The sequence below is a fragment of the Peromyscus eremicus genome, chromosome 2 (genome assembly GCF_949786415.1).
Source record: "Peromyscus eremicus chromosome 2, PerEre_H2_v1, whole genome shotgun sequence".
NCBI classification, from domain to species: domain Eukaryota; kingdom Metazoa; phylum Chordata; class Mammalia; order Rodentia; family Cricetidae; genus Peromyscus; species Peromyscus eremicus.
Window position 1 is genome coordinate 144,441,656 of NC_081417.1, and position 22,757 is coordinate 144,464,412.

The 22,757-nt window shown below is 51.0% G+C and overlaps 1 protein-coding gene and 1 long non-coding RNA gene across 2 annotated transcripts; one reads left to right on the plus strand and one right to left on the minus strand.

The window, feature by feature from the left end:
• Positions 1-436: 436 nt before the first annotated feature.
• Nudc (nuclear distribution C, dynein complex regulator) lies at positions 437-15,765 on the minus strand. The gene is made up of 8 exons (XM_059255127.1): positions 15,563-15,765; positions 10,668-10,745; positions 3,871-4,074; positions 3,713-3,778; positions 2,355-2,669; positions 1,325-1,408; positions 1,113-1,231; positions 437-694 (listed from the first exon to the last, which is right to left on the minus strand). Exons 1-8 carry the CDS (start codon positions 15,641-15,643, stop codon positions 643-645), a joined length of 999 nt encoding a protein of 332 aa, XP_059111110.1. The 5' UTR covers positions 15,644-15,765; the 3' UTR covers positions 437-642.
• LOC131904148 (uncharacterized) lies at positions 5,441-16,226 on the plus strand. Its single transcript, XR_009377685.1, has 2 exons — positions 5,441-5,596; positions 15,095-16,226. It is a non-coding gene; the product is annotated as an uncharacterized LOC131904148 (long non-coding RNA).
• Positions 16,227-22,757: the final 6,531 nt, after the last annotated feature.

Here is a 22,757-nt window from a genome sequence, read left to right on the forward strand (position 1 = left end):
CTTACACAGCTGTGGCAATCTGAGTTCCATCCCTGAAGTCCATGTAAACATGGAGAGAAGTGAGCCACAGTTGTCCTCTGAACTTCATACATGTGCTGTAGCACATGTGCGCACACAATAAAAACTGAAACAGGGCCCAGTGGTGGTGGTGCACGCCTTTAATCCCAGCACGCAGGAAGTAGAGGCAGGTGGATCTGAGTTTGATGCCAGTCTGGTCTACAAAGTAAGTTCCAGGACTGCCAAGGCTACAGAGAAACCCTGTCTCTAAACAAATACCTAAAACCTGTGTTACAGTCCTCCCTAGTCATAAGGGGAGCGGAGATCCAGAATCAAGAACCTGCCCTAGTAGGTAGAATTCTACAGCAGAATCTGGGCTAGAAGCCAAAACCCCAGCTCCCAGCAGCTGCTAGGGAGAGCTAAAGGGAGGACACAGGAGGAGCAGGGTAAATAGTTTTAATGTGTAACAGGCCAAACAGGGAGGAGAGGACCCCCAAGACCCAGCCCTTCTCCAGTGAAGCCCCGGAGCTCACATGCCCGGGAAGTCCATGCCTGCCCCAGCCCTAAGGTTCCCAGGTCCCAGGAAAAGGTGGGAAAGGAAATTTAGGGGCCAATCCGAAGAGTTCAGGAAGGCAAACACAGGAGTTAGTTGAATTTAGCTTTGGAGAAATCCATCTCTGGGTGCTGATCCATGAACCTGGGAAACAGAAGTGTAAGAGTGAAGCAAGCTGTCCACCCCAAGCTAGCCGATTTCCAGTCCTGACACTGGGCCTAACCTCCTCAGAACCCTGAAGAACCCGGGGCCAAGCCTCGTGGGGCCTGAGAGCTGAAGCCCATTTGAACCCTCAAGGCTGACGTGGGAGTGCCAGCAGTGCTCCAGCTTCCAGTAGGTGGCGATGACCTCTTCTTACCTAGTGCTTCCTACTCTTAAGGTGGCCTTGTCCTGGAGGTGACCCTGGCAAGTGGTCAGGTTAGGCAAGCCAAGGCCACAGACCATGAACTTGGCTGGTTCATGCTGGAAGGGGGCAGGGCAGTCTAGAGTCCCATTCAGTGGCACACTGTCACCACCCAGGCCTAAGTCCTCAGGGCAATCCTCCTACCCCCAGGTTGCTTACTTCTTCAGGATTTCCTGCTTCTTCTGCTCATCAGAGGTGGGCAAGCCCATGGACTTCTGTCTTTGGTCATACATCATCTTCTCCACCATGCTGCGAGTCTCACTGTCCAGGTCTGACAGCTAGGGAGAGGCGGAGAGAGGAATGAAGGATGCACTGGCCTACCTATCCCCCCAAGCTCCACAAAAAAAGCTTCTGAGCCAAGTAGGACTCACCTTGGAGTTTTCAGGGTTAATCTTCTTGGTATTGATTTCAGGGTCACTGGTAACCAAGCGGTTCCACCATTCCATCTTATTGATCTGAGAGGAGGCGGAGGGAGACATCCATGGGAAGGAAAGCTCTATGACCCAGGGATTATACCTCAACCCTTTTAGAACTAAACTCTCTCCCATCCACATCTGTGTCCAAGCCCCATGCAGGCCTGTGCTGGGACCAGGGGTATAGAAGAACCAGACTCCTGTCCACCCAGTAGCCGGGGAAGACACACAGAGGCCAACAGTTAGAAATCAACGCACCACAGTAAGAAAATGTGCAGTGGCCACTCAGCGTGGAGCAGAGGCTAGAGTAACACGTGGCAGTTCACAACTGTCTGTAACTCCAGTCCCGGGGCTCTGACACCCTCACACAGACAACAGATGCAGGCAAAACCCCAATGGAGGATAAATAAGTCTTTTAAAAACTTAGGAAAAAAGCAAAGAACGAGAAAGGAGATTCTGGCTGGGAGGAAAACCAAGTACAAAGGCACAGGTGTGCGGGCGGCAGCCGAGCTACTGTCTGTGCCGGGGAAGCTGTCCTTGGGCTCTTGACCCTCTCCAGACACTGCCTTTATTTACCCCAGTAAACGTCCTACCTCTAGGAGACAATGTAGACTTCATGAGGGCAAACTACATTCTGCTCACTGTTCTCCAGTCCTTAGAACAGTGCCTGGCACACAGTAGGTGTTCAAGCATGTGTGGAACTGAACCCACGTGCAAGCATGATGGGAAGGAAGAGGCTTGGCGTACAAGACTGCTCGGCCTGCCTCTACCTACCCGGCGCCAAGGGAGGCACACAGCTGTTTCCTGACCGCACAGTAAGGGCAGAGAGAGGAGTAAGTCCCCAAGGCCTGCAACACAGCCAGCGGGGACGAGGGGACAGACAGACAGACAGACACACACACACACACACACACACACACACACACACACACACACATCCCACCCCCGCGCAGTCAGCACCCAGGCCGGGCCTCCCCTACCTTCTTACCTTCTCCAGATGCACGGTCACCACCTTGCCGTCCTCGATGAGCCACGAGCTCTCCTCCACCTTTACTTCGTTGTACAGCTCGCCGTCAATCAGCGGGGGCTGCCCTTTGAGGCCCACCCGGAGGTGCCGCCGCTGGATGTCCACCACCACGTCCTTCCCCTTCAGCCGGAAGCTGACTCGGAAGGGCACCGCCAGATCTAGCTCCGACAGGGTCTGGGTCCAGCGGTAGTTGGGCAGGTCAGCCCCGTTGCCTAGGTTGGGCTTCAGCTTTCCTCTGTCCTTCTCATCTTCCTCCTCTTCCTCCTCCTCAGCATCCTGCTCACAGTCAGGGGTGCTGAGTGACTTACCTGACAGACCAGACTTCCACCAGGCCAGGCCTGAACTGCCACTGGACATAACAGTCACGAGAGCAGACCTAAGCATGGCAGACCTACACACCCCGGACCACTGGGAATCAAAGTAAAACAGGTCCTGATCTCTGCCACAAGGGCTCAAAATGTATCATGTGACAAAGGATATGGCGGAGCCCACTGCCCCTCAGCCCACCCTTCAGTTGTGTGCATTTTTTTGTTTGTTTGGTTTTTGGAGAAAGGGTTTCTCTGTGTAATAGTCCTGGCTGTCCTGGAACTCACTCTGTAGACCAGGCTGGCCTCAAACTCACAGATCCGCCTGCCTCTGCCTCCCAAGTGCTGGGATTAAAGGCGTGCGCCACCACCGCCCGGCTGGACTTGTGAGCATTTTAAGGAAGATTTTAAGTCTATGAGTATTTTGCTTGTATGTATGTATGTGCACCATGTACATGCTTGATACCCACACAGTACAGAAGAGGGCATCTAACCGAAGTTAGAGATGGCTGTGAACCACCATGTGGGTGCTGAGAACCAAACCTGGGACCTTTGCAACAAGTACTCCTACCCACGAGCCCTCTTTTCAGTCCACCTGTGGGTGTTCTTCTCCCAGTCTTAAGGCCAGTTACCAAAAAAGTATCACCATTATCCTAAACAGTGTCTCACTACATAACCTGGCTGACCTAGAACTCAGAGATCCGCCTGCCCCTGCCTCCTGAGTGCTGGCATTAAAGGCTTGTGCCACTATGCCTGGGTTGAAAAAAATACATTGGTTTGAGATAGGTTCTCACTATATTGCCCATATTTACATCAGTTTTTCTGCCTCAGCCCCCCAGGTGCTGAGATTACGGTGTGGGCCACCACACTGACTCTGTTCTAGGTTTTCCATATCTTTGGAGTGGGTCCTTGAAGTATGGAAGAGTCCCCAAGGCTAGGGGCAGGGGAGGGTGATGAGGGAATTCTGTGGAAGGGAAGAAGGTGATGCCCACGCCTCCTGCTAGTCTATCTTACCTGCTTCCCTGGTGAGTCAAGGCTGCCATTCTTGAGCTGGACCTCATGATTCTCTGCATCCTTTCTCTGCAGCAAAAGGCACCCAGGTGGAACAGAGCCCTACTTCCCAGGGCCAATGCAGTCAGGGATGGGGGCAGAGGAGGGAAGCCCAGCCTGACCTGGTCAATCTCCAGCTGCAGTCTCTCTGCTTCCTCGTCCGTCAGCTCCTTGATCTGAGGCCCAGGGGTCTCTGCCTTGGCCTCCTTGGCCAGCCGGGCTGCCCGCTCTGCCTTCTCCTGCCGCTCAGTCTCCTGCCGCGCTCGCTTCTCTCTCCGGGCCTTCTGTGCCAGCTGGTTGTGGTGCTTAAATGTCTGTGTGATGAGCTAGGGAGGGCAGTGAACCGTCAGAGCAGGGACAGTGTTTTAAGGCCTAGGGACAAAGCCTTGCCCGCCCCTGGCTTGCAAATGCCGTCAGGTGTGCATCTGTGCCCCGTGAGGACGGTGCTGGTAGCTGCTTCTGCTATAAGCAGAACGCAAGCTCAGCCCTTTTAGGAAGCCTCCCTAGCACCCAGGTCTACACTGCCTGTTCCCCGACATTCTCTCTTCTTGCCTATGTCCATCTTGGGCATACAGTCCCAGATGGCAGCACTCAAAAGTCCCACCCAGAATCAGCAAGCAGACCCCTCCCAAGGGAAGAGGCCATTTTCCTTCCTAAACAGAGAGCTTCTGATTTCAAGTCCTTTCACGTCCACTGAGTGAGCCTCCCATGGTGCTTCAACCCCAGGACCTGCTAGATACCCCCCACCCCCGGCACCCCGGGCTAGCCCCATGGCACCTGACCCTGAGTCACCCCATCTCTCTCTAAACGCAGCCTCGGCGTATGCTGTGCTCACCTAGAATGAGGTCTTCGTCTTACTGGCCAGTCTCCAGGACCAGCTCAAATGTCTCTGGAATTTTACCTAGTGGACTCTGAACAGACCCTTGGAAAAAGCAAGTCTGGCCACCCACACCCATACAGAGTGCACACCTGCGGTCTCCCGGGGCAGCCACCTCACCTACCCCGGGATCAGTGCTCAATAAGCCACCTTCCAAGCATCTCTGACCCTAAGCTGGAGGGAGGAGGCAGTCACAGAAGTCACCCATGGCCTCCCACACCCAAGGGTCTGCCAAATTCTCCCAGTCTCTCATTCATCTGTGACTCTCCCTCCTGTTCCTCCCAACCCCCAGCCCCATGCCATGCTGAACAGCTTCAGACTCTGCAGGCGTAAAAGACACCAGAGTGCCAGCAGGTTTAAGAGTAATGCTGGGCCGGGCGGTGGTGGCGCACGCCTTTAATCCCAGCACTCGGGAGGCAGAGCCAGGTGGATCTCTGTGAGTTCGAGGCCAGCCTGGGCTACCAAGTGAGTTCCAGGAAAGGCGCAAAGCTACATACAGAAACCCTGTCTCGAAAAACCAAAAAAAAAAAAAAAAAAAAAGAGTAATGCTGGGAGTGAGAGGGAGGAGGCGCTCGGAGGCCACGCTGCTGTGGAGAGGAACGGCAGGCCAGGAATCAACTGCAGCAGGGCTGTTCCAGCACAGGGCCTTGTCCCCAGTTTCTAATCACAGGGACCTTGAACTCAAGCCATCTGACAATCACTGGCCAAGGAGGGGCAGGGACAGGGCCCTCTCCTCTTCCAGCCCATCAATCATGTCACAATCCACTTGTCCTATGACTTCCTAGCCGCTGGAGGTTAAAAGAGGGCAGATGAGCCACCAGCAAAGTCAGAGCCAAGCAGAGCAGCAGCTGACGCTTCTTCCCAGTCCCCTCCCACCAAAGGACACGCTAGAGGTGGTTTGTGCAGGGGCTGTGGGGGTCTCGAGTCGAGCTTTAGTCACTGACATGTGGCTGGGAGCCACAGGCTGGCAGGTGAGAAAGAGTGAGGCATTCTGGGCCTGGTGGGTTGAACACAGGTGTTTTCTTGTCAGAGCCGACAGGGACAAGAACGGTTCCTAGTCTGGCAGGGAGGACTGAAGTCACTTACACCCAACCCAGAGGCACCAGAGCCTGACCCTGACCGCCCCAGGGTCAGTAACACATTCAAGCAGTGGACTACGGAGGCACGCGGCTGCTCAGGGAGGGGTTCTGTTGAGTCTGTCTCTTGGCCCCGCCTAACCCCATCTTTCTCCCTTTTCCAGACTGGGTTGGAAGCGCATACCTGGCCCCTGCCCTCTGAACTTCCAAGATGCCCCACAGGCCCCAGAAGACTGAGGTCTCAGTGAGGAGATGTCTAGAGCTGGGGTGGGGGAGGTGCAGAGCCGGCTGGCTTCTTTCCACCCTTACCTGTTGTGGATATTTGTTTACACTGTGTGAAGATGTGTCACTGTGACTGGTTTAATAAAGAGCTGAATGGCCAACAGCTAGGCAGGAGAGACTAGGTGGGATTTCCAGGGAGAAAACTCTGGGAAGAAGAGAGACAGGGAGATGCCAGAGAGACCCTGAAGAAGTCTGTACAGAAGAGGTAACCGAGCCACGTGACAGAATGTAGATTAATAGAGACAGACTGATTTAAGTTATGAGAGCTCGTTGGGAAAAAGCCTAAGCTAAGGCCAAGCTTTCATAATTAATATGACAAGAAAGCCTGCTACACTCACCTACCCCACAAACCAGTACCCCAGCATCTTTCTCGTTGGAAGTTCCTCATTTTGAGTGATAGCAACAGTTATCCAAGTGACCAAGGCCAGAGCAAAGAGTCATTTATAAAGACCCACCTGGTACCAGCCTTAAGGCCATGGCTGCGTCAGGCTGAGTTGTTTCCCCTCCACAAGGTCTGGGCCTCCAGAAGCAGCCTTACACAGAATAGCCCACTACTCCCCAGCATGCTGCCTGACTCAGCCTCTGCCCAGCACCTTCCATCTGGCCTGCAAAGTACAAGTGTGCGTGCGTGCGTGCGTGCGTGCGTGCGTGCGTGCGTGCATGTGTGTGTGAATGCATGCAACTTGTTCTTTGAGTAACTTGCACAGCTCTGCATTTGCTATCTGCTGCACCTTTACCTGGGACAGCCTTGTTCAATCCAAGAACAAGGCCCTTAACTGCACCTCACCCAGCTGTCGGCACCTTCTTCACTTCAGTGGAATCACGAGGGCTGTGTCTCATGCCCTCGGAAGCCGGATCCTGCCTGACCTCTCTCCGTAGCATCTCAAATACCTCAACCATTTTTCTGAATGAAATTTTACAAAATTTCATTATTATTAAGCTGCTGACTGGGAAGCATATCTGTCCCAACATTCACAGAATTTAAAGACAGAATCAAGACCCTGCCAGGCATGGTGACTCCACTCCTGTAATCCCAGCACCCCGGAGGCAGAAGGGGAAGATCAAGCTTAAGGCCACTGTGCTCTCCACATCCAGACTTTGACTGGGGGCGGGGCGCGGATACACCTCAGTGGTGCCTAGCCTAAGGGTTAGTGCCCAGTACCACACACAAAATTATGAAATGACAGAGACCCGAGTATCCTTTACTGACAGCCGAAGACTAACGAAAAGGAGGGGAGAGGCTCACCTAAGCTAGGCTGAGGGAATCAGGGAAGCAGGTGACAATACCATGATAAACCCCAAGATGGAAGAGACAGCAGTTGACATGGGGCCTGGCATGGGGGCTGACAGGGAGTCTCACTCATGCTAGTATCAAAGCCAAACTGGCCTGTGTCCTTTGACACAGATTTCCCTCTTGATTGACTTGGTAACAAGCCTGGAACTCAAGTCCATGAGTTTTAACAGTAGAGGAAAAAACCCACCTCATGGGTCACCCTGGAAACACACTAGTAACAAACAATTCTGAAAGCAGCAGTATGGGATCTTCCTGCAGAGAAGCAAACAGTGATGGAAAGCTTTGTGGTTGGTGTTTTTTTACTCTTTGGGGCCTGCCACCCAGCTCCCAAATAAATCACACAGAGTCTTATTCTTTCTTATGAATGCCTGGCCTTAGCTTGGATTATTTCTAGCCAGCTTTTCTTAACTTATCCAGTCTACCTTTTGCCTCTGGGCTTTTACCTTTCTCTATTTCTGCATCTCTTTTCTTTCCTTCTTATTCCATGTCTGGCTGTGTAGCTGGGGGGCTGGCTCCTCCTTTTCTTGCTCCTTGATCTCCCTTCCCCAGATTCCTCCTCCTATTTATTCTCTCTGCCTGCCAGGCCGCCGATCCTTTCTCCTGCCTAGCTATGGGCCGTTCAGCTCTTTATTAGACCAATTAGGTGTTTTAGTCAGGCAAAGTAACACATCTTCACAGAGTTAAACAAATGCAACATGAAAGAACGCAACACATCTTTGCATCATTAGACAAATATTCCACAACGTAAACGAATGTGACACATTAAAATAAAACTCCCCAAGAAAGCTTCTACAAAGAAAGATGGCAGACTATCCTGAAGTGACAGGTCCAGACACGAGCACAGCTGACAGTGTCAGAGACAGACAGACCGCTGACTGCTTTGTACTTCTGTCTGTCTACAATAGAGTGCTGGGAAGAAAAGAAGTCAAGCCTGGAGTCCACCTGACAGCATCCAGTGATCCTACAGGGCAAAAACTCCAGCTACAACCCACAAGGTGGGTGTGACCTACAGTAAGAACCCAAGTCTCTGTCCCAGGTTCCTGACACGAAGCTCCTAAGTCCTTGGCATCTTCTGTTAGACTGAAACCATGTCTGTTAGAATCCTGTCTGGGGCCAGGCGGTGAAGGCGCATGCCTCTAATCCCAGCACTCAGGAGGTAAAGGCCAGCCTGGTCTACAGAGCAAGATCCAGGACAGGCTCCAAAGCTACAGAGAGAAAAACCCTGTCTCGAAGAAAAAAAAAAAAAAAAAAAAAAAAGGCCTGTCTCAGAGCTAAGGGCCTGTGGGTTGCTAAGAAGACTCAGCAAGCACTGAGGCTGGATCTTCTAACCCAGTCCCCAGTGGAGGACAGCAGTGGGGAGGACCTGCAGATTGCCGTGATCAACAGCCAATGATGGAGTTATCAACCATGCTCACACATAAGATCCCGGAACAATGAAGCCTGAACCATTCCCAGTTGCTGAACATGAAGATCCTGGGAAGAAAGCAAAACCAGAGAGAACATGGCGGCGCCACACCCTCACACCCTGCCATGTGGTGTATGGCTCTTCCTGTGTGTGTGTGTGTGTGTGTGTGTGTGTGTGTGTGTGTGTGCCATACCCTCACAACCTGACATGTGCATGTGCTCTGCTTCTGTATAGCTCTTTCTGTGTGTGTGTGTGTGTGTGTGTGTGTGTGTGTGTGTGTGCGCGCCATACCCTCACAACCTGCCATGTGCTCTGCTTCTGTATAGCTCTTCCTCTGTGTGTGTGTGTGTATATGTGTGTGTGTGTGTGTGTGTGTACTGGTCTAGAACTCACTACCCCTACTCTCAAACTCATGGAGATCCTCCTGCCTCTGCCTCCTGAGTGCCTCCCAGTAGCTCTCATAATAAAATAGTAAGAAGAGTACCTGAAGTGCTCCCCCAAGCTCTCAGTCTAATGAGCACTTAGCAAACCTAAATTTGAGTAAGTATTGGACTTAAGTGGTATGTCAAAGGATTGGGCTTTTTATTTGTTTTAAGATCTCATGCTGGGCATGGTGACACAGGCCTTTAATGCCAGCACTCAGGAGGCAGAAGCAGGGGGATCTCTGAGTTTGAGGCCAACATGGTCTACAGAGAGAGTTCTAGGACAGCCAGGGCTACACAGAGAAACCCTGTCTCAAAAAATGATGTGTATGTGTATCTCTCTGAGCTGGTGGTATACACATCTGAGTTCAAGTGGGCAGGAAGGCTAAGACAGGGCATCAGATCCCATGACGCTGGTTACAGGCATTTGTGAGCTGCCTGATGTGGGTTCCGGGAAACCTCGAGTCCTCAGCATCTGCGGCCAGCCCTCTTACACAGAGCCTTCTCTCCAGGCCCCTCCCACCTTTTCCTTATTCTGAATAATGTCTGTTATCAGGAACATAGGCACGTGCAAGCAAATCTTCCCGATCTTGCCCAGAAATGGAACTGCTGGGCACAGTGATGCTATTTTTATACTCCAGGAGCCACCAGGCTCTTTGCCATGGTAGAGGGACCACCTGACATCCCCACTGGCTGTGCCCAGTGATTCCAACTTCTGCACATCTGTCAACACTTCGTTCCTGTTGTTACCCTCTCTTTTCAAGTGTACCAGGCTGGTGTCAAACTTGCAGGCTTAGCCACCCTCCTGCCTCAGCCTCCACAGTGACCCCGTGTAGCACCACACACAGAGCTTTTCCTGTCTTTCTGATGGAAGCCATTTGAATGAGTCTGAGGTAGGAGCTCATGTGGAGGAAAGGGGTAGTAGCGCTGTCTGACACAGGATCTAGTGACATAGCCCAGGTTGACCACATAGCCAAGGATGGCCCTAAGCTCCTAATCCTTGTGCCACCACCTCCTAAGTGCTGAAACTACAGGCCTGAGCTGCTGTGTCTGTAGTTTTTTTAATTTTTGCTTTCTTTTGAGATGGGATCTCATACCATAGATCTGAATTCACTATGTAGCACAGGCTATCCTCAAATTCAGTGCTAGGGTTACAGGCATGAACCACCATGCCTGGTTTTCAGCTTCCAATTGAAATGTCTAGCCACTCATCCCCCAGCCAGATAATCGGTAAAAACCTGGTGGGTGGAGGATGACTCAGGCATGGATGCCAAGCCTACAGCAGATGGTCTCCATGGTGTTCTTCTACAACTCAGCTCGGGACTTTGCAGAGTGTAAACCACCCGAGCCAACTTCCTCATCCATACAATGATGGCTGATCCCCATGAACCTGCTCAGGGACCACAGGAAGCTCACAGGGCCCAGCCAGGGGCAGGGCCTCAGTGGCAGCTCATTCCCTTCCTTCCCCAGCCCCCAGCCTGAGTGCATTCGGCTTACACAAGCCAGGTGAGCCTTCCTTCCCAGCAACAAACCCACCCGAGGAGAAGGATCCCAGGCACTCACCTTCTCTGCCATCCCCTCTTCTCCTCCAACGAAAAAGTCTGTTTTGCGTCGAAGGAAGCTGAAGAAGGTGTTCACAAGCTGAAAGACAAAGGGGGAGGCTGAGGCCTGGGGCTCGGGACGGGGGCCCTCAACTGCAGACAAGGCCCTAGTTCAGGAGAGAATTTGAACTTAAGCATTACCTCTGAACCTCCTACCTGAACAGCCAGCCTACCTACCAAGTCCCTGAGTCCCTTCTGTCGGGATCTTCAACCTGAAACACAAGCTCATTTCGTGTGTGTGTGTGTGCGCGTGTGCGTGTGTGTGCATGCACGCACATCCACCTTCACAGTGGTGCCGGACCCAGCCAGCCACTCTTCCTCTACATCCGGGACTTGAATGCCCGAACAAAGCCTTCACCACTAGACAGTAAAGCCCATCTGAATGTCTAGAGATGGCTCAGTGGGTAAGAGCCCCTGTTGTGCAACCCTGACCACCTGGGCTGTTGCCCAGAACCCACAGTAGAAGGACAACTCCTGAGAGTTGTCATCTAACCGCCACACACACATGCTGGGGGGCACACCTACCCACATATAAACACACACATGCTGGGGGGCACACCCACCCACATATAAACACACACATGCTGGGGGGCACACCCACCCACATATAATCACACACATGCTGGGGGGGACACTCACCCACATATAAACACACACATGCTGGGGGACACACCCACCCACATATAAACACACACATGCACCGGGCAGTGTCAGAAACCTTTACTCTCAGCACTCAGGATTAAGCAGCACAGGACGGGACAGATGACTGAGCCACGAAGAGCACTCCCTGCTCTCGCAGAGAACCTAGATTCAGTTCCCAGCCCTGAGCTGGTCCTTCCTAATCATCTGTAACTCCAGATCTGATATCCTCTTCTAGTGTCCATGGCACCAGAAACACAGAAACACACACACACACACACACACACACACACGCGCACACACACACATGCACACACACGCAGGCAAACCCTCACACACATAAGGGAAAAATAAGTAAATCTTTTTTAAAAAGCAAGCCCTCAGGAGTGTCTGGAACACAAAGGCCAGAGTAGGAATCCCCTGAAACTGAAGTTACAGGCAGTTGTGAGGTGCCAGGAATCAAACTCGGGTCCTCTGGAAGAGCAGTATGTGCTCTTAACTCAGCCATCTCTCTGACCCCTGTTGTTTTTGAGACAGGGTCTTACTACATAGCCGTGGCTGGCCTCAAAGTCGATTCACAAGCTGGGAGGTGGTGGGACACACCTTTAATCTCTGTGAGTTCAAGCCAACCTGGGCTACAGAGTGAGTTCCAGGACAGGTTCCAAAGCTACACACACACAAAACGTCTTGAAAAAAAAAAAAAAGTCTGCCTCTGCCTCCCAAATGCTGGAAAAGTGCGCAGCATCACATCCAGCTAAATAATTTTAAAAAATAAGGATAAGTGAGTGTGGTAGCATATACCTGAGGCAGGAGGATCATGGGTTTTTGGTCACCCTCAGCTATCTAGTGAGACCCTGTCTCAAGAAAGCAGAGAGTGACTGTATCTGCCCAGTGGTGTTTTAGTTCTTCTCCCTGTTGCTGTGATTAAAAACAAAAAGAGAGCCGGGTGGTGGTGGCGCACACCTTTAATCCCAGCACTCGGGAGGCAGCGCCAGGCGGATCTCTGTGAGTTCGAGGCCAGCCCGGGCTACCGAGTGAGTTCCAGGAAAGGTGCAAAGCTACACAGAGAAACCCTGTCTCGAAAAACCAAAACCAAAACCAAAACAAAAAGAGAACACCTGAGAAAACCAACTCAAGGGAGAAAGGGTTTATTCTGGCTTATAGTCCGGGGTTCGGTCCATCAAGGCAGGCAAGAGCTGAAGCAGAAGCATGCGGCAGACCATCACATCGTGTCCTCAGGAAACTGAGAGCAAGGAATGCTGGTGCTCAGTAACCCCTTAGGAACATCTGACACAGAAGGGGAGATGGACTCATGGAAGACAGACTCTCCCCACAGGAGCCATGGCTCAGAGGACAGACGGTCGGTCACCACCTGATGATGGCAGGCACCTTGGGGTTTAGACTTCACTTTGGTACAACAGCAGTATGCACTGAGTAGAAATGCAATCTCTTTGGTCCTTCCTGGGCTATGTGTACAGATGATGTTGTCTTGCAATCCTGGGCAGCTGGAGTCAGCAACCAGCCCGACTGATACTCCACCACAAAGGCAAACGGCTAACACTCCACACTGCACTGTATCGCTCAGCTGTGATGTTCTGATGGTCCACTGTTACCATCCAACTTTCCGCTTACGTTTTCAGCTTTCTGTTGTTGTTTTGAGACTGGGTTTCTCTGTGTAGCCCTGGCTCTCCCGGAACTCACTCTGTAGACCAGGCTGCCTCTACCTCCTGAGTGCTGGGATTAAAGGCCTGCACCACCAAGCCTGGCGCCATTTGTCCTTTCTTACATGACTTATTTCACTTACCGTAAATGTCTTCAAGGTTCATCTATGGTTCTAAATTGGACACGAGAACTTACCCCAATGTGTGCAACCCCCACTACTAGGCACTTTCAAGTCACTCAAACAGAAAGTGAACTCACTTCCGAATCTATTTGTGTGTCAGTTTAGGGGAATGGAGACAAGGAGGCTGTTCACGTTTGCATATTTGACACACTCTCTCCCTTCAAGGGATCTAGAAGTCCTTGGTCAACACAATCACCTACAGGAAAGACTTGGAATGTGTCATGGAAGGTGTTTTATGTCAACTTGACACAAGCTAAAGTCATCTGAGAGGAGAGAACCCGAGTTGATAAAATGCCTCGGCAAGATTGGGCTATAGGCAGCCTGCGGAGCAGTTTCTTAATTAGTGACTGATGTAGGAGGGCCCAGCCCATTGTGGGATAGTACCACCCCCAGGCTAGTGGTCCCAAGTTCTTTTTTTTTTTTTTTTTTTTTTTTTTTTCTTTCCAAGACAGGGTTTCTCTGTGTAGTTCTGGTGCCTGTTCTGGATCTCGCTCTGTAGACCAGGCTGGCCTGGAACTCACGGAGATCCGCCTGGCTCTGCCTCTCGAGTGTTGGGACTAAAGGCGTGTGCCACCACCTGCCAGAGGCCCTAAGTTCTATCCAAAGCCGGCTGAGTAAGCCATGAGGAGCAAGCCAGTAAGCAGCACGCCTCCACAGCCTCCAGATTCCTGCACTCACCGCTTCTGATGAACTGTTATATAGAACTGTGAGTGAAATCAACCCTTTCCTCCCCAATTTGCTTTTGGCCATGGTGTTTCATCACAGTAATAGTAACGCTAAGACCTAATGGGAAATGACAGGAGCCTATCTAGGTCAGGGGCTTGAGGTCTGACTTTGGGTAAACTGTCACTCTCTGACCCTCGGGTGCTTATAGAATGTTAAGTTGTCAAGACTACTGTGGGCTTTTCCACCTCTACCAGTATTTGGGTGGGGGGGGGGGGCCAAAAAACAATTAACAGTGTATGCACCAGCTGATCTTTGTGGTTCATAAGCCACGCCCACAGTGCTAACTAGGTCTGGTCAGTCAACACCACCTATGGGTTATTATATTGGGGTCTCACTATGTACCCATGACTGGCTGAGACCTTGCTTATATAGAGCAGGCTAGCCTCTAACTTGTAGCAATTCTGCCTCTTCCTTCCCAGTGCCAGAATTACAGTCATGCACCATCATATCTGACTCCGAGTTATACTTCGGAAATGCTCACTGTGGGGCAGCAAGAAGGCTCACTGGGTGACAGGGACTGCTCCGAGGGCCTGGCAACCCAAGGTCATGAACCCATACAGGTGGCGGGAGAGAACTGGCCCCACGAAGTTGTCCTGACACAAACACACACACAAGAATAATAACAATACATTTCTTTCTTTGTTTTTGTTTCTTTCAAGAGGGGGTTTCTCTGTGTAGCCCTGGCTGTCCTGGAACTAGTTCTGTAGACTGGGCTGACCTCAAACTCAAAAGATCCACCAGCCTCTGCCTTCAGAGTGCTGGGATTAAAGGCACATCTGGTTCCAAATAATAATTTTAAAGCAAGAAGTTCTCTTTGCACATAAGTAACTCCATAAGGGCAAGGCCTGGTCTCCATCTGTGTCTTTATCCCCAGGATCCAGTCTTCTGTGTCTAGTACACGATAATGACAAATACTTGATTAACAAGCCTTACTATAATGAACTTGGTCTTTTCCCTTCAAAGTACTACTTTCCTAAAATTCAAGAAAACTAGGAGCCAGGCAGGGTGGCGCACATCTGAATCCCAGCACTCGGGAGACAGAGGCAGGAGGATGACCCTGAATTGGAAGTTACCTTGGTCTATATAACAAGTTGGGCAAGCAAGGGATACACAGCAAGACCCTGACAGAAAAAAACAAAAGTAAAAACCAAGAACTGGTATTCCTAAATTTCACCTCACAGACTAGGCAACTGAAGCTAGACCATGCGGGACGCTTCACCTAGTAGGAGGCTACTGAGAAGTCTACAGGTCTCCAGTTCACTTCCTCGACTGATGTTTAAAGATGCCACGTGCTGACCTCACCCTGGTTCTCACTACCCCACGCCGTATGTGATAAGGAGGCCCCACTCTGGTTAAGATGGAAATCACGTCTGGGAGAGTCGGTCCAGGGATGCTCTAGGAAGTAACCATTAAAAGGCAAGAGAAAGGACGCGTGGAACACAGAATGGATGCGGAAGCTCTGGGGTCACTCTGAGACAACAGAATTGCTCTTGGGGGCAAAGTGCCGGGCACTGATGGCGTGGGACTGAGACTTCGCCCGCGGGGTGGACGGGCCGGAAGCTGGGGCGCGGGGAGCCGCGCGGCCGGGGTGGGGGAGGTCTCGGCGATCCGCGGCGGAGAAGGGCTGGGGCGCGGGCCACGGCGCTTACCTCCTGCACGCCGCCCTCGTGCTGCTGCGCCATGGCCAGCAGCATGCCGTCGAAGCGCTCCTCCTCCTGTTCCCCGCCCATCGCGCTGCGCTCCGAGCTCCGCACTCGCGCTCTGCGATGCCCGCGCTCCGCACGGTTCGCGTCGGGCCCAACGGTTCCCCTCGCCGGCCTTCCGCAGCGGAGCCGGAAACACGCACGGTCCCGGCCGCCCGGGCCCGCCCTTCCCTGCTCTCTTCCCGCCTCCCCGCCCATCGGTGGCCATTGAGCTCCCGGAACACAGCCCGCTTCACCGGTCATTGGCTAACGGGAGGAGCAAATCAACAGGCGCGACCCGAAAGTGGTGGGAGGGGCTTGCGGCCGCAGAGTTTGGTTTGAGTTGCTATGGTCACCAGATACCTGGGAGCCTTCTAGAAAGCTCCGACCGAGCTCACGTCCTTGATAGGGCTGGTAGTTAGGAGAAGTTTTGATCAAGCACTGCCTTCAGCCGTCTTTTCCTACGGGCGGCAGTTGAGACCCAGGAAGAAAGTGCTCACCAAAGGGACGACCTCCTCCATCATACTGGGCTAGGCTTTTGGAAAAGTGCACAAAACCGTAGTTTGCATAGAGCCCCAGGCTTAGAAACTATTTGCAGCTGGATTAATGCTCTTCCCTTACTGTCTGGAAATTCTTAACTTTTCTGGTCTTTTGTTTTATTTTGGTGGTGGCTTGCTTTGTTTTGCTGTGACAGGGACGGGGTATCGGAGGCAAGGACGAACTTGAACTTCTGGTCCACCTGCCTTCATCTCCAAGTACTGAGATGGCCTGTGTGTATCACTTGAAGATCCCCCCCACCCGCGTGTATGCATTTATTTTTTTACTTTGTAAACCTGAAAGTGCTATACTGTTGGAAGATTATTACCAAACATTTCCTGAGAGTCAGGCTGTATCGCCCTCCGTGGAATAGGGACTCATGAGGATTGAACCTTACATGAACACACCCAAAGAGCAGGACTCCTCTCCCCTATCAGACTCAGGTCTCTGAGGGCCGATCTGTGTCATCTGCCAGTTAGAAGCGGTGCTCTTTCGTTTTATGTCAACTTGACACAAGCTGGAGTCATCAAAGAAGAGGAGCCTCCACTGAGAAATGCCTCCTAAGATCCCACGGAGGTAAACCTGTAGGACATTTTCTTAACTAGTGATTGATAGGAGAGGGGGCTCAGCCCAGTGCGAGTGGAGCCCCCCCTGGGCTAGTGGTCCTGAATTTTATAAGAAAGCAAGCTGAGCAAACCATGAGGAGCAAGCCAGTAAGTAGCACTCCTCCATGGCCTCTGCATCTCCAGCCTCCAGGTTCCTGCCCTGTGTGAGTTCCTGTCCTGACTTCCTTAGATGTGGAAGTGTAAGCCAATCCCTTTCCTCCCTTGCTTTTGGTCATGGTGTTTCATCACAGCAATAGAAACCCTAAGACAGAAGCCCTGGACTTCTCTGAGCAAATGGCTCCAGTCAGGCTCTGGCCTATAGCGATCCTGACCACAGCCTTCTCTCCCCCTCCAGGGATTCCAGAAATGACACCTGGCCTTAAGGTCCCCACAGTGAGAGGGACCTAGCTTCCAGTCTGGCAGAGAGACTCTACCTCCTCAGCTTTCTCTTCCAAAAAATGGGGATAGCGGCAGCAACAGGGACGAAGGCCAGCCTTAAGGAAGCGCCTGAGTGAGCTCTACATCCACTCTGAGCCCCACAGACAAGGGAAGCACTGTTGAAGCAGAGTGTGTGAAGCTTAAAAAAAAAAAAACAAGAAAAATTTTGATTCAATTTTTAGATTTATTTTATGTATATAAGTGTTTTGCCTGCATGGACGCCTGTGCACCATATATGTGCAGTGCCTGCAGAGGCCAGAGGGTGTTGGATCTCCTGGAACTGGAGTTACTGATATTTGGTTGTGAGCTACCACGTGGGGTGCCGAGAACTGCATCCTGGTCCTCTGCAAGAGTGTCATCAAGTACTGTAACTGATGAGCCATCTCTTCAGCCCCCAACATTCATTTCCTACACACACACACACACACACAAACATACAAAGAAACATGAGGGTGATTATCACCAATTCCTATCCAATATAATAGGGTTTGTGCTGGGGTTTGTCCCTTCTGCATTGACACCTTCCATCTCCCACTCTAAGAAATGTGTTTCTGGGCGGTGGTGGCGTATGCCTTTAATCCCAGCACTCGGGAGGCAGAGCCAGGCGAATCTCTGGGAGTTTGAGGCCAGCCTGGGCTACAGAGTGAGTTCCAGGAAAGGCACAAAGCTACACAGAGAAACCCTGTCTCAAAAAACCAAAAAAAAAAGAAAAAAAAAGAAAAAAAAGAAAAAAAAAGAAAAAAGAAATGTGGTTTCCATTGTCCTAACCCCCCCTCACTCGAGTTAAGCATAGAAGCCAGGACCTTGTAGATGGTAAGCAAGCTCTCTCCATTAACTACACTCTTACGCCAGAATCAGACTGGAGTACTGGCTGATTCTAGGAACTGGGAAGATTGGTGTCTTGTCAGAGCAGAAAACAAAAGCAATGTGACAGATCAAAAGAACACAGACACTAGTGTAAGCATTACAGCTCGGGTGGAAAGGGATCCTGGCAGTTGGGAGCCAAGGACTACCAAAGTCAACTTAAGCTTAGCAGCTTACAGCCCTGCTCCAGGGAAAGGCTTCCCCAATGTAACAACTCTGCTCTCCTCGAGGAAGGTTTCCCCAGCAAAAGTGTTAAGTTCTGCTCGGCTCTTCTCCACTCTGGCTCCTGTGAGTAGTTGTTACTTCTCTGTTCTACTCCATTCCAGTGAAAGAAGGTCTCACCCAAACCTCATTCAAGATATATTGGGAGGGAAGAATCCAGGAGGGTGGCTGCCTCTGTCATGGTGTTAAAAGGCAGCAGCAGGCAGGCGGTGGTGGCACACGCCTTTAATCCCAGCACTCGGGAGGCAGGGGCAGGCAGATCTCTGTGAGTTCGAGGACAGCCTGGTCTACAAAGCGTGTTCCAGGAAAGGCACAAAGCTACACAGAGAAACCCTGTCTCGGGAAAAACAAAAACAAAAACAAAAACAAAAACAAAAACAAAAAAGGCAGCAGCAGGAGCGGGAGGTCCTTGTTGGATCAGGAACAGAGTGGAAGAACAAGGAAAGAGATACCATGATAAATGAAGACTCCATGGGAATAGGAAGAAGCAGAGTGCTAGAGAGGTCCCCAGAATTCCACAAAGATGACTGCACTATAGACTACTGACAATAGTTGAGAAGGTGCCTGAGCTGACCTACTCCGGTGATTGGATGGCGGAACACCCTAACTGCCATGATAGAACTCTCTCATCCAGTGACTGATGGAAGCAGATGCAGAAATCCGCCCCAGGCAGAGCTACAGGAGTCCAATCGGTGAGAGAGAGGAGGGATTATATGAGCAAGAGATATCGAGACCATGATTGGTAAAAGTACAGACATAACTAGCCAAACTAGTGGAAACACATGAACTGTGAACCAATAGCTGAGGAGCCCCCATGGAACTGGACTAGGCCCTCTGGATAAGTGAGACAGTTGTTTAGCTTGAACTGTTTAGGGGGCCCCCAGGCACTGGGACCAGGACCTGTCCTTGGTGTATGAGCTGGCTGTTTGGAACCTAGGGCCTATGCTGAGACACTTTGCTCAGCTTCGATGCAGGGAGGAGGGGATTGGACCTGCCTCAACTGAATGTACCAGGCTCTGCTGACTCTCCAAGGGAGATCCTGCCTTGGAGGAGGTGGGAATGGGGGGGTGGGACTGGGGGGGGAGAGGATGGGGAGGAGGGAGAACAGGGGAATCCATGGCTGATATGTAAAACGAATAGAAAATCTCTTAATTAAAAAAAAAAGGCAGCAGCAAACTGAACAGGCATGGGGTTTAGATAGGGCTTCTTAGGGGCAGAGTTTTTCCAGGGAGAAGATTTCCAGAGTGGGAATTAGTTGGGTTTCAATCCCCTTGAGCTTGGACAAACTCAGCTTAGCTAGATTTCATGTTCAGGGGTTTATTGGTTTTCCTGCTCAGGGATTAGTTGGTTTTGTGCTCCGTTGCTCAGGGGCCTATTTGGCTTTGGTTTTAGGACCAAAGTATGTTTCTTTCACTGGCCCTTTTTAGCCTTTTGGTTCTAGTTTCAGGGCCAGAGTGGGTTTCTTTTACTTGCTCTGGTTCCAGGGTCAGGGTGGGTTTCTTTCACTGGCTCTGGTTCCAGGGTCAGGGTGGGTTTCTTTGGCTGGCTCTGGTTCTAGGGTCAGGGTGGGTTTCTTTGGCTGGCTCTGGTTCTAGGGTCAGGGTGGGTTTCTTTGGCTGGCTCTGGTTCCAGGGTCAGGGTGGATTTCTTTGGCTGGCCCTTTTACTCTACAGCCAGGACATAGACACATAGACCAGGCTTCTAGTTGCCAAACTGGCGACAACATGATCAGCTGCTCACCCAGTATAAATAACGATAGTAACAGTTTTTAAGCTACTAGATAGAGGGCCATGAGTTCAAACCCACATAAATGCAGACATTGGGCCAGTGAGATTTACTCAGCAAGTAAAGACACTTGTTGCCAAGCTGAATGATGTGACTTCAACCCCCAGGATCCACCGGTGGACATCTCCTCTGATGTCCGTATGCACACCACTATACGTTTTTAATCAGGCACAATGCATATACCTTTCATCCCAACACTTAGGAGGCAGAGGTGGGTGAATTCTACGAGTTCAAGGCTGTCTTGATCGACAGAATTCTAGGACAGACAAGGTGTCTTACTTAGGGTTACTATTGCTGTGATGAAACACCATGACCAAAAGCAAACTGGGAAGGATAGGGTTATTTGGCTTACACTTGCAGATCACTGTTCATCCTCAAAGGAAGTCAGGGCAGGATCCTGGAGGCAGGAGCTGATGCAGCCATGGAGGGGTGCTGTTTCCTGGCTTGCTCCTCATGGCTTACTCAGACTTTTTTCTTATAGAACCAGGACCACTAGCCCAGAGATAGCCCCACCCACAAGGGTCTGGGCCCTCCCCCATTAATCACTAATTAAGAAAATGACCTACAGGCTTGCTTGCAGTCTGATTTTTATGGAGTCTGATTTTATGATTTTATGCAGTCTCAATTTCTTTTTTTTTTTTTTTTTTTAAAAGCACTCTTTTTTTTTTTATAGATTTATTTTTTATTATTATTATGTATACAGAAGAGGGCGCCAGATCTCATTACAGATGGTTGTGAGCCACCATGTGGTTGCTGGGAATTGAACTCAGGACCTCTGGAAGAGCAGTCGGTGCTCTTAACCTCTGAGCCATCTCTCCAGCCCCAGTCTCAATTTCTTAATTGGGGTTCCCTCCTCTCAAGTGATTTTAGCTTGTGTCAAGTTGACATAGAACTAGCTAGCACACAAGAGTACATAGTGAAAGCTTGTCTCGGAAGAAAAAACAGAAACAAAAACTACCACCACAGCAGTGAGGGGATACAAGCCTACAGCTGATGCAGCTTCGAGGTTGAGGGAGGAAGGTCCCAACTTCAAAGCCTCCCTGGCCTAGGCTAATAGAGTGAGATTAAGGCCAGCCTGCGTAACTGTACTTGCTCTTGTGGAGGTTCCAGGTTTGGGTCCCAGAACCCACACAGCAGCTTACAGTCATGTGTCGCTCCAGTTCCATGACCTCTGAACCCTTCTTCTGACCTCCTTGGGCACCAGGCATGCACACAGGGCACATACTTATCTTCAGGCAAAACAAATACATGTAAAAAAATTAAATTGAAGTGGGTGCACTGGAGGGCTGTCTAGCAGGAGCAAAGCCCTCATTCTGCAAAAAGAGGAAGAGAAGGAGGAGCTGGAGGCAGTGAAGCAGGAGGAGGAAGAGGGAAAATTTTTTTTAAAAAAAGAGGAAGAGGAGGGGAAGGATTCGGGATGGAGTGTGGTGGTGCATGCCTGTTTTCCCAGCTCCTGGGAGGAGGAGGCAGGAGGATCCAAGAGTTAAAGGTTAATCTTGGCTACATAGTGAGTTCAAGGACAGGCTGGAGTACATGGAACCCTGTCTCCAAAAAACAAAATAAATAAAATTGTTAAAAATGATTGAGCAAGATGGGTTAGCAGATCAGGGCAGTTCCCCTCGACAAGCCTGGCTGAATTTGATCCCTGGAACCCACATAAAGTGGAAGGTAGAACTAACTCCAGTTCATACACACAAAAATAATATGTTTTTAATTTTTTCTTGTTTTTGTCAGCAGTCATCATATCCAACAAATATTTAAAAGCAGCAGCATCCAGCGGCAGGTGTGGTAGCTCAGACTTATAATTCTAGTGGGGGGGGGGGGCTGAGGCAACACAGTGCCAGTTCAAGGCTACCTGCTACAGAGAGAGCAATCAGCACAAAATAAATAATAAAAGAACGGAGCATCATCCTTCCCGTGTCATTCCTAGGAAAGAGATGAGACCTGAATGTAACTTGGAGGACCATGCGAGGACCGCCTCGCCCAGCTCTTTCAGTCCGTCTGCATCCTGTTGGTCTCCCACTGACTATACCTTGCCGTACCTGATGGTCTGTTTTTTTCCCGAAGGGAGCCTGGGCTGAGATCCACACCAACCACTACAGTGAAAGCAGTATGCCTGCCTGGCTGCAGGGATAGAGTGGGGTGCTCTGTCTTGAAGTCCACACCACAGGGAGACCTTATTGTCTCAGATAAGACAGCGAGGCTCACAGAACCCTGGAGACCAGCGGGCAGTCACATCGTGACTGGGAAGCATGGAGCCAAGACCAGGTGCAAGGGCAGAGGACGCCAGAGTCTCTCTCCTCAAGCAGAGCACCAGGTTGCCCAAGAGTGTGGTGACGGCAAGCCCGCTAGGCAAGGTTAGGCAAGGTCAGGAACCTGATACAATCGGGGACCTCCCATTCCCCTCGTCCCTCACCTCCAACCACTTGAGACAGATATCCAGGACAGAGAAGCCATGTGCTAGCAGAGATGTGTTTCCACCCACACCATAGGTGGGCCACACCTGCAGACTAGGCAGGGGATGGGGTTGGGGGCGGAAGCTGCTAGTCACCAATGCTGAGAAACCCTGCAGCTGCGCAGTTGATTCAGAGGACAAACAAGGATGACTTGGAGGTCAGACATATCTGTCTTTTCCTATTGGAGTGACTCTGAGCAGGTCACTTCACCTCTTCTAGTCTCACCAGGAAGTCCTCACCATTACAAAGGGAAGT